This window comes from Megascapheus bottae, chromosome 14, assembly GCF_031878675.1.
Source record: "Megascapheus bottae isolate mThoBot1 chromosome 14, mThoBot2.hap1, whole genome shotgun sequence".
NCBI lineage: Eukaryota > Metazoa > Chordata > Mammalia > Rodentia > Geomyidae > Megascapheus > Megascapheus bottae.
The window spans coordinates 32,193,219-32,207,040 of NC_143522.1; the positions used below are offsets into that span (position 1 = coordinate 32,193,219).

A 13,822-nucleotide genomic window follows, 5' to 3' on the forward strand; every position below is an offset into this window, starting at 1 on the left:
GTGGCTCACACCTGTAATTCTAGCTACTTGGAGGCTGAGATCTGAGGATCACAGTTCGAAGCTAGCCTGGGCAGGAAAGTCCATGAGACTCTTATCTCCAATTAAACATGAAAAAAGCTGGAAGTGAACAGAGCTGTAGCTTAAGTGATAGATCACTAGAACAAAGGCTCAGGGACAGCACCCAGGCTCTGTGTTCAAATCCCCCTCTCCCCCAAGGAAAGGAATAGAAAGAGAAAAATGTGCAGGCCTAGCTGGCCAGCTCTCACCATGAGCTTCGAGGCTGGCCTGGAAGCCTGGATGGAGCCCACAGGCCCCCTCCATCTGTAGCAGATGTGTTACTGAGTCATACAATGGGCAACATCATCTACTGTTGCCCCTGGAAGCCACACAGGCCATGGGGCCAGACAGATTTAGTGAGGGAGTGAACTCTCTATCCCAGTGGGACCAAGAAGCAGACGTCCAGTGCTGAAATCAGGGAGCTGTGCATTCCTTTCCTATGGCTGCTACAACAAGTAACACATTTCCACAAGTCTACTGCCTTCAAGGAGCAGGGGCAAGGGTAAGTGTGACCTGGCAGGTGGAGGGAGGAGGGCCAGGTGGAGACACAGTGGGAGAAGTCGGATGTGGTGATTGAGGAGAGAGGCAGGCCCAGGGAAGACCAGGCTCACCCAGACAGGGATCACACGGCTTTCAATACAAACACAGAGCACTCGCGGGCTGTATTACCTATTTGTTTGGGGGTAGTTGTTTCTTAAATGCCTTAATTTTTACATTTGAAATGTTTTAGATAAAGGAAATTTACTTAAGATCACAACCATTTATAGTCACTCTACCAGAACACACCATAGCAGATTCTCCTCCAACTTTTTTTTGTGTGTGTGTGCCAGTCCTGGGGCTTGAACTCAGGGCTTGGTCACTGTTCTGAGCTTCTTTTGCTCAAGGCTAACACTCTACACTTGAGCCACAGCATCATTTCTGGCCTTTTCTGTGTATGTGGTCCTGAGGAATCGAACCTGGGGCTTCATGCACGCTAGGCAAGCACTCTACCACTAGACCAAACTCCTGGCCCAATATGTGTTTTTAATAAAAGTCAATTAACAAGTGGCACTGTGGCTCAAGGGGTACAGTGGTAGCCTTGTGCTGAAGAATTCAGGGACAGCACCCAGGCCCAGAGTTCAAGTCCCATGACCACCACCACCACCACCACCAAAAAAAGTCAAATAACAAAAGGACACCATTGATCAAAATATAAAGGCCACGGTCGGAGGACACACTCTTCCTGCTCAGAGACAAGAGAGAACAGGCAGGGGTCTCCTGACAGGGCAGGACCACAGAGAAAAGCCACGTTAAACAACATGGTTAGCCAAGCGCCGTGGCTCATGCCTGTAATTCTAGCTACTCAAGAGGCTGAGATCAGAGGATCAAGGTTCAAAGCCTGCCTGTGCACAAAAGGACCAGAGACTCCAATTAACGGGAAGTGGGGCTTGGCTCAAGAGTAGGGCAGTAGTCTTGAGCTGAAGAGCTCAGGGATAGTGTCCAAGCCCCATGACCCACAAAATTAAAATTTAAAAAAAATGGTGACTTCAGCTTCAGTTGTGTTTATTCCTCAACCTGTTCCATCCAACTCCATCCAAAACATCTTGCAGAGTTGCCAAGTCACATGCACACTCGCCTCCCCCTCCCTCACACCGCTCTCCCACTCTGAAAAGAACCCAAGTCCCCACCCTCCAGCCGCCGACATGCCTGGGGCTGCTCTGGTTGCACCTGCTCTGAGAGCAACCTGGAGACGGGCACCTCCCCTCACCCCATCATGCACGTGCAGCCAGGGCATTCATGGGTGGCATAAAAGGCACTTACTCAGCAAATCTCAGCATGCTGAGGTATGGGCTCCCACTTGGGCTCCCTGAAGTGTGAAAGGAGAAAGGCCATGTAACCTGGAGCTGGGGCTAGGAATGCCCACAAGCAATACTTGTCCTTCATAAGTGCTCTACTTGTCCAAACATTTGGTATTTTCTTTTTCACTTCCTTCCCCCCACCCCCACTACAGCTCCACAGCACCACTTCTGGTTTTCTGGTGATTGACTGGATATGTCTTGGGACTTTTTAGTGCCCAGGCTGGCTCTGAACCTTGATCCTCAGATCTCAGCCTCCTGAGTAGCTAGGATTACAGGTCTGAGCTACCACCCGCACCTGGCTTTCACTTGCTTTTTAAGGCTAGTATTTTCTACATTTCTGTGCAGGGAGCTACTGAGGCTGACCTGGATCTTGAGATCCTCTGATCGCCTCCTAAAATTCTAAGATTATAAGTGTGTACCATTATGCCCAGCTGACTGGAGCTTGAACTCAGGCTGTCCTTGGACACTTTTTGTTCAGGGCTAGCACTCTGCCACTTGAGCCACAATAGCACTTCTGGCTTCCCCCCCCCCCCCATGTGTGCGATAGTGAGGAATCAAAAGCAGAGCTTCACGCATGCTAGGCGAGCACTCTACCACTGGGCTACGCTCTAGGTCCCTGCATTTGGTATTTTCTATTTGTTTCTATAACAAAAAAATATTGTTCTATCATGGACAGAGGAAAGGAGCTTAAAATTCCAGACCTCCTGAGGTTTGCACAACCAAGACAGCAGAGTTATGTCACCAGCCTGCTACTCAGAGACAGGCAGTGCCACATCCTTCACGACAAACCAGACTAAAAAGAGAGACCAAGCAACTTCAGCTCTAGATAGGCCTCCCACAGCACTTGTTCCACCAAGGCTCTGCCAATGCAAGAAGGGCTTCATGAACTGTGGCTGCTGTGGCTGTCCTTTTAAAGACTTCAGAGGCTGAGCACTAGTGGCTTGCACCTGCAATCCTCGCTACTCAGAAGGCTGACACATGAGGACCACGGTTCACAACCAGCCCAGGCAAGAACATCCAAGAACATCCATGAGACTCTTAACACCAATTGACCACTAGAAAACCACAAGTGCAGCTGTGGCTCAAAGTGATAGAGCACTAGCATTGGGCAAAAGAGCTCAGGGACCACTCCCAGACGAGAGTTCAAGCTACACACGTGACAACTAATTAATTTATACTTCCAGCTGTCCAATACCCAACTGAGCAGTGCAGAAGGGAGGAAAATACAGCTGGACCTACAGCTGAATTCAGCATTCACCTATGCAACCAAAGTTAGCAAGACCTCGCTGAGTCCCACTGGGTACAGCGCGCTGAGAACATCTGCAAACATGGATCTGGACAAGTGAAGTATCCACAACCTCTTCTGAGAGGGACCAGTGTTGAGGAGTTGGTATGTAGTATGAGAAAAAGCTTGTTGTTGTTGTTTTTTAATCAATGTGGGTTGATTCCTTTCTATCTTTTAACTGTATTTTTTTTTTTTTTGGTCTTTTCTTTTTTGGTGCTTGGGATTGAATCCAGGACGCTGCACTTGCTAGTCAAGTGCTTTGCCTCTGAGCTACATCCCAGCCTCCTTTCTGTCAATCTTATGAGAATTATTTTTCTAAAAAGTTCCTGCTGGGGCCGGGCTTACTGGTCGAGTGCTTGTCTAGCATGCACCAAGCCCTAGTACCACATACACAGAAAAGTCCAGAAGTAGCTCTGTGGCTCAGGGGAGCGGGTTAGCCTTGAGCACAGAGAGGCTCAAGGACAGGACCCAGGTCATGAGTGCAAGTGTCAGGAGGGACTGGCAAAAAAAAAAAATCGTACTTGGCCCTTGTTGATTAAAATTTTATTATATTGGGCCCAGGAGTGTGGCTTAGTGGTACAGCGCTTGTCTGCCATGCACTACCATGGGTTCAATTCCTCAGTTCCACAAAACCACATAAACAAAAAAAGCTGGAAGTGGTGCTGTGGCTCAAGCGGTAGAGCTCTAGTCTTGAGAAAGCCCAAGCACAGTGCCCAGGCCATGAGTTCAAGCCTCAGGACTGGCCAATATATATATATATATATATATATATATATATATATATATATATATATATATGAATATATACATAATTATATCCTGTTCCTGTTAATTAATCTATCTCCTTTGCGGACTGTAAGCCTGACCTCAACTAATCTTGCTGGGTTAGGGATAAAAGAAAAGTGGCCTACCTGCTCTATGTGCTTACTTGCTGGATTTTGACCGACGATGCACCTTATGCAGAAGTAAACTTTGCATTGCCAAGTTCCCTTTGAGTTGTCATCCTTATGTCTTTGTAACACCCCTTATCTCATATCTATAAGTACTGAGCAGTTTGATCACAGAGGCCTGGGAGTCTAGAGCATGGCAGGCTAACAGAGCAGAACTGACACTTTTAAACCCATCTCCTCTCACCCCAAGATCTGGCCAGCACTTCATGAGGCAGATGTCTTTCTCCAGGGTATGATTGGGATCCCAGGAGCCACAGCATAGAAGTAGAGATCCCAGGTCTTCCAACCTAAAACCCAGGATCTGTCAAGACAGAGAGGCCCACACTCTGCTCTCATGACAGGCATCAGACACAGGCTAGACGACTGGACCCTTCAAGGCAGAGAATTCCCCATCAGACAGAGCTGCTTCCCTCCTGAATTCCCCTCCAAGGCTGAGGCAGCAAGCCTTTCACAGATCCAGCACAGGAGTGTCTGTCACACAGGGGTCCTACCTGAAAACACAACACTTACAGATGCCTTAACTTGGAGTTTGCAGGCATTAAAAGTTGTTTTGTTGCCTGGTGCTTGTGGCTCAGGCCTGTAATTCTAGCTACTCAGAAGGCTGAGATCTGAGGATCCTGGTTCAAAGCCAGCCTATGAACTAAAGTCTGTGAGACTGTTATCTCCAATTAACCACCAGAAAACCAGAAGTAGTGCTGTGGCTCAAGGGGTAGGGTAATAGGCTTGGGCTGAAGAGCTCAGGGGCAGTGCCCAGGCTGAGTTCACATCCCAGGACCAAAAAAAAAAAAAAAAGTTTTGTTGCCAGGTGCTTGTGGCTCTTACTCAGGAGGTTGAGATTTGAGAATTAAGGTTCAAAGCTAGCCCAGGGCAGAAAGTCCTTAAGAATCTTATCTCCAATTAATCACCAGAAACACCATTGTAGCTGAAAGTGGTAGAGCACTAGCCTTGAGCAAAAAACCTTGGCAGTGCCTAGGCCCTGAATTCGAGCCCCATGACTAACTAACAAAAAATAAATAAATAAAATAGAAGTTCTGATTGTAACAGGGGCCAAGTAGTTCACACATGTAATACTAGTTACTCAGGAGACTAATATCTAGATAATAGTGGTTCAAGGCCAGTCCAGGCAGAAAAGTTCTATAAACAACACAAACAAAAGCCAACAAAAATCTTAGTAGAAGGCATGGTTCAAGTGGCAGAGTAGCAGCTGAGTGAGTGAGTGAGCAAGCTGGGCAAGTACAAAGTACCAAATTGAAACCACAGCACCAAAGCCAGATGGTAATGGTTCACACCTTATAATCCAAGCTACTCTGGAGGCTGAGATGTGAGGATCATGGTTCAAAGATAGCATGGATAAATTGAAGAGACTTTTTCTTGTCGATTGTGGAGCTTGAACTTAGAGTCAGGGTACTGTCCCTGAGCTTTTTCTTTTTTTGGCCAATTCTGGGGCTTGTACTCAAGGCCTAAACACTGTCCTTGTGCTTTCCTCAAGGCTAGCATTCTACTACTTGAGCCATAGCACTACTTAAAGCTTTTTCTGCGTATGTGGTACCAAGGACTTGAACTCAGGTTTTCATGCATGCTAGGCAAGCACTCTACCACTAGGCCATGCTCCTAGCCTCCCTGAGCTTTTTCTGCCCAAAGCTAGTGCTATACCACTTTGAGCCAGAGCAACACTTCCAGTTCTCACGTGGTGAATTGGAGATGAGTCTCACAGACTTTTGTGCCTGGGCTGTCTGCAAACTGTGATCTTCACATCTCAACCTTCAGACTAGCTAAGATTTATAGGTGTGAGCCATGGGGGCCCAGCCCAAGAGACTCTTATCTCCAGTTAACTGGCAAAAAAACAGAACTGCAGACACGGATCAGAAGGTACAAGGATCAAAAGGTACAACGGTATCTGAGCACTGAAACTCAGACGGGAGTACAAGGACTGGCGCTCAAGCCTAATACCAACACCTCCTCCAAAAAAAATCCCCTTCTGAATAGCTGAGGACGCATGCGGCTTAAGCTCTCTTCCTTCCTAGACAATCCACTTTTGCTGATCGAGGTGGCATTGTGGAGACAAGGTATGAGAACAAAGCCCACCTCCTTTCACGTAGAATTACCCTAATACCATCCAGGAACCACAAAACCAAACAATCCTAGGTCTAGGCCTGGGTGGGACTCAGTGGGAAGAATGCCTGCTGAACATGTGTGAGACCTTGGGTCCCCATCTTGTGCACCCTAAATGAGGAAACAATTCTCAGTATGGGAGCCACAAGAAATACTCTTACATACTATGTGTTCTGATGGTGGAGGTTTGCTGCTCCTGGCACAGAGGCAGGAGCCCTGGGGAGCCATGGGCACAGCGTGGGGGCTCCCTTCGTGCCAAGGATTCTACAGTGTGAGTGTAGTAACTCTTAGAGGGCCCAGAGTCTGGGTCAGCCATCCACGGACAGAGGGAAGACTCCGGGAATCAAGCATCCACCCACCGAGGAAGGATCCAGGGTACATGCACTTTGGGGAAGCCCTTCTTTACCTTGGAATCCTTACACGGGGTACTGTCTAGATTCTCATACAGTGGCACAGCCCTCTGCAGCCACTGCCTTGCATTCAACTATCCTGGGCTGTGGTCCTCAGATTGCCATCCCTTCCCTTGGCATACACTATGCCTGGAAAGGGCTCAGAGAACAAAGCACAGGGAGGTGGTTTCTGCAGGCAAGATCTTCCTCCTGCAGCTGCTGGCCACCTATCCTGACTGATGTCTCAAGTTACATATTGAGCTAGGTCTACTCAGCATCCAGCTTAGTTCTCAATAAGGGAGAACACATAGGAAAGATAGTGGCCTTAAAGCTTAGAACACAGCTAACCAATTCTGCTGAAGGAAAAGTGAGCTGAGCAAGGATTATTAGGCACTTACCTAAGAACAGGAAACCGACTGACAAGTCACCAGCTTCATGCTTAGGAAAGGAAGTGGGCACTTGGGCCACAGAGGGATCGTGCAAAGCAGATGACATCTCCCAGGCACAGCCTGAATTGTCCCCATGAACTACGAACCCATGGCCTCATGCTGTCCCAGGGGCCCTGAGGGTTGGTTTCTAAGGTACCCTCTCTGGGGCAAAGTATCTTGGTGTCAGCTTAGAGCCCATTAAGCTTCTGCTCAACACTCCTGAGCCAGATTCCCTGATGTGCAAGTTTCTAGTGCCTATGGTGCAGAACCGGCATGGACCTTGCTGTTCCCTGCATAGGAGGTGGTGGCTTCCTGACACATGGGGCCTGGCACCAGTTCTGCTGGGAAAGGAGTGCGGGCACATGTGCGTATGCGTGCTTGTATGTGTATACGCCCGTGTGCACTGCAGTCAAAAAAAGGGCATGGCAAGAACAACATGCTGTCACCAGACCATTGAGGCTGGATCTTCCTGTTACCAGATAATGTGCTCCATTTATTTATTTATTTGCCTGTCATGGGGCTTGAACTCAGAGCCTGAGCACTGCCCTTGGGCTTTCTCAAGGTTAAAACTCTACCACTTGAGCAATAGCACCACTTCTGGCTTTTTCTATGTATTCGGTACCAAGGAATCAAACCCAGGGCTTCATGCATGCTAGGCAAGCACTCTACCACTAGGCCAAACTTCTGGCCTCATAGTATACCTTGTTTTTGTTATTACTGTTATCACCCCAACAGATACCAACATCTGGACAACTGTAACAAGGCTGAAGACTAGAGGACTGAGGCCTCTCCAGTCCTAACAATATCCTTGGTGCCCCATTGTTGACAGGCTTCTGAATCCGATGCAGACAGACAGACTTGTTCTTTGCTGGAGGATATCTCCCTCTCTCAGTCTAGAGGCAGTGAGGACTAAAGATGGTTAGCAAAGAAGATAGGGAATCCTATCTGAATCCTATCCCTCTACACTGGTGGTGTTTTGCTCTTGCCGTTTCCTTGCTTGATTTGGCAGTAGTAGGGCTTGAACTCAGAACTGGTACACTGCCTCTGAGCTTTCGCCCAAGGCTAGTGCTCTACCACTTTGAGCCACAGCTTCATTTCCTTTGTTGTTGTTGTTGTTGTTGTTGTCGTCGTCGTCATTGGTTTTTTTTTCCTGGTGGTCTCATTGGCCTGCACTGAGTTTGAACCACAATCCTCAGATCTCAGCCTCCTGAGTAGCTAAGGTTACAGGTGCGAGCCACCAGTGTTTGGCTTTACTTCTTGCTTGGCATGGGAGTGGGAGCATGGTAGGTGGGACCAGTTCTGGTAGGGAGAACATTGACCTAGCTATGCCATTTTCCAGAAGTAGAACATGCTACCAATTTTCAACTCTGTCAGTGCTTCCACAGGACAACAGGCAATAAAGATGTTTCCCAAACCAATGTAAACCCGCACAACCATTCTGGACAGCAGTATGGAGGTTCCTCAGAAAACTACACATAGAACTTTCCTATGACCCAGCTTACTCTCCAACATCTACCCAGAACATCACAAGTCAGAATACAGTAAAAACACTTGCACATCCACGTTCATTCCTACCCTATTCACAACAGCCAAGTTATAGAGACATCCCAAATGCCTAAGACAGATGAGTGGATTAAAAAATTTGAATCTGGCCTAGTGGCATGCTTGCCTAGCATGCACGAGGACCTGGGTTCAATTCCTTGGTAGCACATACATAGAAATAAGCTGGAAGTGGTGCTGTGGCTCAAGTGGTAGAGTTCTAGCCTTGAGAAAGCCCAAGGACAGTGCTCAAGCCCTGAGTTTAAGGCCCAGGAGTGGCAAAAAAAAAAAAAAAAAAAAAAAAAAAGTGAGCCAGGCACTAGTTGGTCACACCTATAATCCTAACTACTCCAGACAGAGGCTGAGATCTGAGGACTGCCAGCCCAGGCACAAAAGTCTGTGAGACTCATACCTCCAATTAACTACCAGAAAACCAGAAGTGGTGCTGTGACTCGAGGGATAGAGCCTAGCCTTGAGATGAAGAGCTCAAGGATAGTGCCCAGACCCAGAGTTCAGATCCCAGGACTAAATAAATAAATAAAGTGTGGTACATATACACAATGGAACTTAATTCATCCATCAGAAAGAATAAGATTATGTAATCTGCAGGAAAATGGATAGACCTAGAACAAGTCATGCTAAGTGAGGCAAGCCACGCCCAGAGACATATAGAAACTGGACATAATAACCTACACAGGACTCTAGGTATTCACACACACCATCAGATTGAAGGCAGTCTGAGGGGAAAAACCCAAAGTAACCCCTCTGAACATTTAAAATACTACATACCAAGACAAATTCCAGGAAATGGAAACATGGAATATTTCTGTTGTTTCTAATTTGGTTTTTTTTTTTTTTGTTTTGTTTTGTTTTAGAGAGGCAAGGCAAGGGAATGAATAAATGGAGGAAGGGGGCTGGGAGTCTGGCCTAGTGGTAGAGTGCTTGCCTAGCATCCATGAAGACTTGAGTTTGATTCCTCAGTACCACATACATAGAAAAAAGATGGAAGTGGTGCTGAGGCTCAAGTGGTAGAGCTCTAGCCCTGAGAAAGCCCAAGGACAGTTCTCAGGCCCTGAGCTCAAGCCCAGGACTGGCAAAAACAGCAACAACAACAACAACAACAATAAAAACGAACTACGCAACTCATGGGCAGGAGCTAACGGTGTAAACGGGGGAAAGTTGTACTCAGGTGGCTCACACTGTAATCCTAGCTACTTAGAAGGCTGAGATCTGAGGATCGCAGTTCAAAGCCAGTCTGGGCAGAGAAGTCCAGACTCTTACCTCCAATTAACCACCAGAAAACCAGAAGTGGAACTGTGGCTCAAAGTGGCAGAACACTAGCCTTAAGCCAAATCCAGGGCTGGGAATGTGGCTTAGTGGTAGATGCTTACCTAACATGCAAGAAGCCTTGAGTTTGATTCCCTAGTACCACATATACAAAAAAAAAGCTGGGAGTGGCACTGTGGCTCAAGTGGTAGAGAGCCTTAGCACAAGAAGTTCAGGGACAGTGCCCAGGCCCTGAGTTCAAGTCTCATGACCGACACACACAAAAAAAGATTGAAAGCCAGCCCGGGCAGACAAATCCATGAGATTCCAATCTGCAATCAATAAGCAAAAAGTGAGAAGTAGAGATGTGGCTCAAGTGGTAAAATGTGAGGAGAAAAAAAAAAGAGAGCACAAGGCCTTGAGATCAAGTCCCAGTACTAGGAATAAAAAGATACTTTTGAAAAGGTACCTTTGGAAACATACCACCAGGCAGGAAAAGCAGGAAGGGAAGCCAGCTCTGAGCCAGTTGCTGGTGGCTCACACATGTAATACTAGCTACTCAAGAGGGGAAGACCTAAGGATCTCAGTTTGAAGCTAGCCCAGGCATGAGATTCTAATCTCCAATTAACCACCAAAACAAACAAGCAGCCTGAATTCAAACCTCAGAAACGGCATGTACACACATTCTGTACATTTTCTTAAATATACATATGTGTATATATACACATATACATACAGGGCCATATGCATATGTACAAAAATTGACTAAAGTATCATATATGCAAGGGAGGATTCCAAGAGTCTACTTTGAGGGCCAGGAGTTTGGCCTAGTGGTAGAGTGCTAGCCTAGCATACATGAAGCCCTGGATTTAATTCCTTGGTACCACATACACAGAAAAAGCTAGAAGTGGAGCTGTGGCTCAAGTGGTAGAGCACTAGCTTTGAGACAGCTCAAGGACAGTGCCCAGGCCCTGAGTTCAAGCTCCAAGGCTAGAAAAGAGAGAGGGCAGGGGGGGGGAGAGAGGAAGGGAGGGAGAGGGACAGGGAAAGAAAGAGAGAGAGAGAGAGAGATGAGAGAGAGAGAGAGAGAGAGAGAGAGAGAGAGAGAGAGAGAGAGAGAGAGAGAGAGAACGCTTTGAACAATTAACTTAAAGTTAACAAACCAATACCAGGAAGTAGGTTGGAAATGCGGCTTAGTTGTAGAGTGCTTGCCTACCATACATGAAACCCTGGGTTCCATTCTTCAATACCACATAAACAGAACAGGCCAGAAGTGGCACTGTGGTTCAAGTGGTAGAGTGCTAGCCTTGAGCAAAAGAAGTTCAGGTACAGTGCCCAGACCTTGAGTTTCAAGCCCCAGGACACACATATACACACACACACACATATGCACACGCACACCAGGAAGCTGAAGCATGCTTTTAGAGGGTGCAAGGATTGTGTCAAATGGAGAACGGGTCAGATGAATGCAGTCACTGTGTGTGTGTGTGTGTGTGTGTGTGTGTGTGTGTGTGTATATATATATAATGTTACTTAAGGGGACAGATGGGGAAGAATGATTGAAGAGGTGACACTGATCAAAACGCACTGTACTTATATGCCTACCTGATAAGATGAAGTCCCTTTTCGTACCATTACTTAAAGATAATTTTTAAAAAGAAGAAAAAAAACCCCAGCAAGTTTGAATGCAATAGTTTACACCTGTAATTCCATCTATTTGGGAGACTCAAAGTTCCATACCAGTAGGGCCAAAAAGTGAGTCCCTTTTCCTATGGGAGTCAACCAGCCAGGTGTGAAGGTGTGTCATGATCTCAGCTATGGGATGGAGTAGGTAGGCTTAATCCTAGGCAAAAACTCTGCCCTCTGGCCTGGAGCTGAAGTGCTCAGGGACAGTGTCCAGGCCCAGGGGTAGTGGCTTTGAGCTGAAGAGCTCAGGGACAGTGCCCAGGCCAAGTTCAAGCCCCATGACCAACCAAAAAAATAAAAATAAAAATAAATAAATAAAACTCTACCCTCCTAAAAAAAGACTAAAACAAAAAACAACAACAGAGGCTGGGATTATGGCCTATGGGTAGAGTGCCTGCCTAGCATGCAGGAATGGTTTGATTCCTCCATTCCAAATAAACAGAAAAAACCACAAGTAATGTTGTGGCTCAAGTGGTAGAGCTCCATCTTTGAGAAAGCTCAAGGACAGTGCCTAGGCCCTGAGTTCAAGTCCCAGGACTGGCAAAAAAAAAAAAGAGAGTATAGTTAAATCGGGAGAGTATCTGTCTAGCAATCACAAGGACGAGTTCCCACCATCAAATAGGTGGGTGGAAAAACCTCAGCAAAAGGGAGCTTCCTCAAGTTTAGTGATGAAATTGCAGGCTCCAAAACCTAGCGTCCCACTGAATAATGGAGATTGAATGCTTCTAAGATTCATAACAAGGTAAAAATGTCCCTTAAGGAGCAAAAGAGACAAAAGGAAAAAAAGTAAGTCCTTATAGACACGATTTTCTATGTTGAAAACCCCAGGAAGTCCGTAAGAAATTCCTAGGACTAGCAAGTAGATCTAGCAAGTTTACCGGTTCGATGCGAGCACATACAAGTCAACAGAAATGGGCTGGAGATGCAGCCAGAGGCAAAGCACTGCACGAGGAGACGCTGGGTTCACCCGCAAGCTTGCTCTAGTGAAAGGGGAAAGGATGCAGAGGGAGGGCTCCTGGCATCCGATTTCAAAACAGCAAAACCAGGCGCCTGTGCTCGGAAGGAGCCGCCGCGGCTGGGCTCACGGTCTGAAGCCGGCCTGGACGGGCCGGCTTTGCTCTAATAGCCACCGAAGGGCCAGACGTGGAGGTGTGGCTCGCGGGGTGGATCGCCAGCCTTGAGGGAGGCGCGAGCCCCAGTCCTGAAAAGCAACGGGGCGGGAGGGGAGGAGGAGGACAGAGGGCGCGCGGGGGGCCGTGGGGGGCCCAGGAGCGGCCACTCCAGTGTGGGGGTGTAGACGGCGGGCCGTCCACGGGCAAAGAGAAAAACCAGCCCCAAGCCCGACAGCCACGGGACCGAGGCCGGCGCCCAGCTCCGGCGGCGGGCGGCGGGCGGACGGGGGGACCGGGCTCCGCGGCGGCTCCCGGGCCGGCCGGGCCACAGTCCAGGAGACGCCAGCCACCGAGAGGCCTCGCACGCGAGCGCTCGGGGCCGGGCCCGGAGCAACGCCACCGAAGCGCCCCCCTCAACTCCAGCCCCCGGAAAGACCCCGGGACGCACCGTCCAGAGACACGAACTGGCCCACGGCCGACGAGCCGCCGCCGCTGTTCTCCACGAACTGCACCTCCGACACGATGATGTTGTCCTCCAGCACCGAGCCGCACCCGGTGCACACGGCGTCGCCGCGCGCCGCGTCCAGCTCGATGTCCGTGCCGCCGCAGCCGCGGCACACGCGGCCCGGCATGGCGAGGCCGCCCGGCCCGCCCGGCCCGCCCGGCTGCCCGGCGCTCAGCCCGCGGCTCGCCGCGCGCCAGGGCCGCCGGGCCGCGTCGGGTCGCGCCGCGCTCTCGCGAGGCCTCCGGCACCGCGCCTGCCGGTCCGCAGCGGCAGATTCGCCACGCGCGCCCCGGCCGAGCCGCCCGCAACCGCTGCACCTGAGGGATGAGGAAGAACACCGGCGCCGCGGAGAACGCGAGGATTCGAGCCGGCGCCCACCGAAGCGGACGCCCGACCTGGACCGGCCCGCCGGAGAGCGGCCGCCCCCAGCGCCCGCGGCTCACCAGCGGAGGGGGCGGGGCAGACGGGGCGAGGCAGAGAGCCCGGTACCGGAGCCGAGCAGGTCGGGGGCGGGGCCTGGGGCGGGGCCGCGGCGTCGAGCGCGGTCCAGCGCGGCGTCAGGCCTGTGGGCGGGGCCTGAGACCAGGGAGTTGTGGGCGTGGCCTGGGAGAGCGGTGAGCAGGGGGGAGTGAAGGGGTGTGTGTGTGAGGGGGCG

At 49.5% G+C, this 13,822-nt stretch overlaps 1 protein-coding gene across 1 annotated transcript in view; it reads right to left on the minus strand.

Annotated features, from left to right (window-relative positions):
* The window catches only part of Brf1 (BRF1 general transcription factor IIIB subunit), a 56,593-nt gene extending 43,261 nt beyond the window's left edge, over nt 1-13,332 (minus strand). The window contains exon 1 of the mRNA XM_090344947.1: nt 13,111-13,332. Within this exon, the coding sequence (XP_090201073.1) occupies nt 13,111-13,294 (184 nt within the window). The 5' untranslated portion in view covers nt 13,295-13,332. The remainder of the gene's footprint in view (nt 1-13,110) is intronic.
* Between the last annotated feature and the right edge of the window lie 490 nt (nt 13,333-13,822).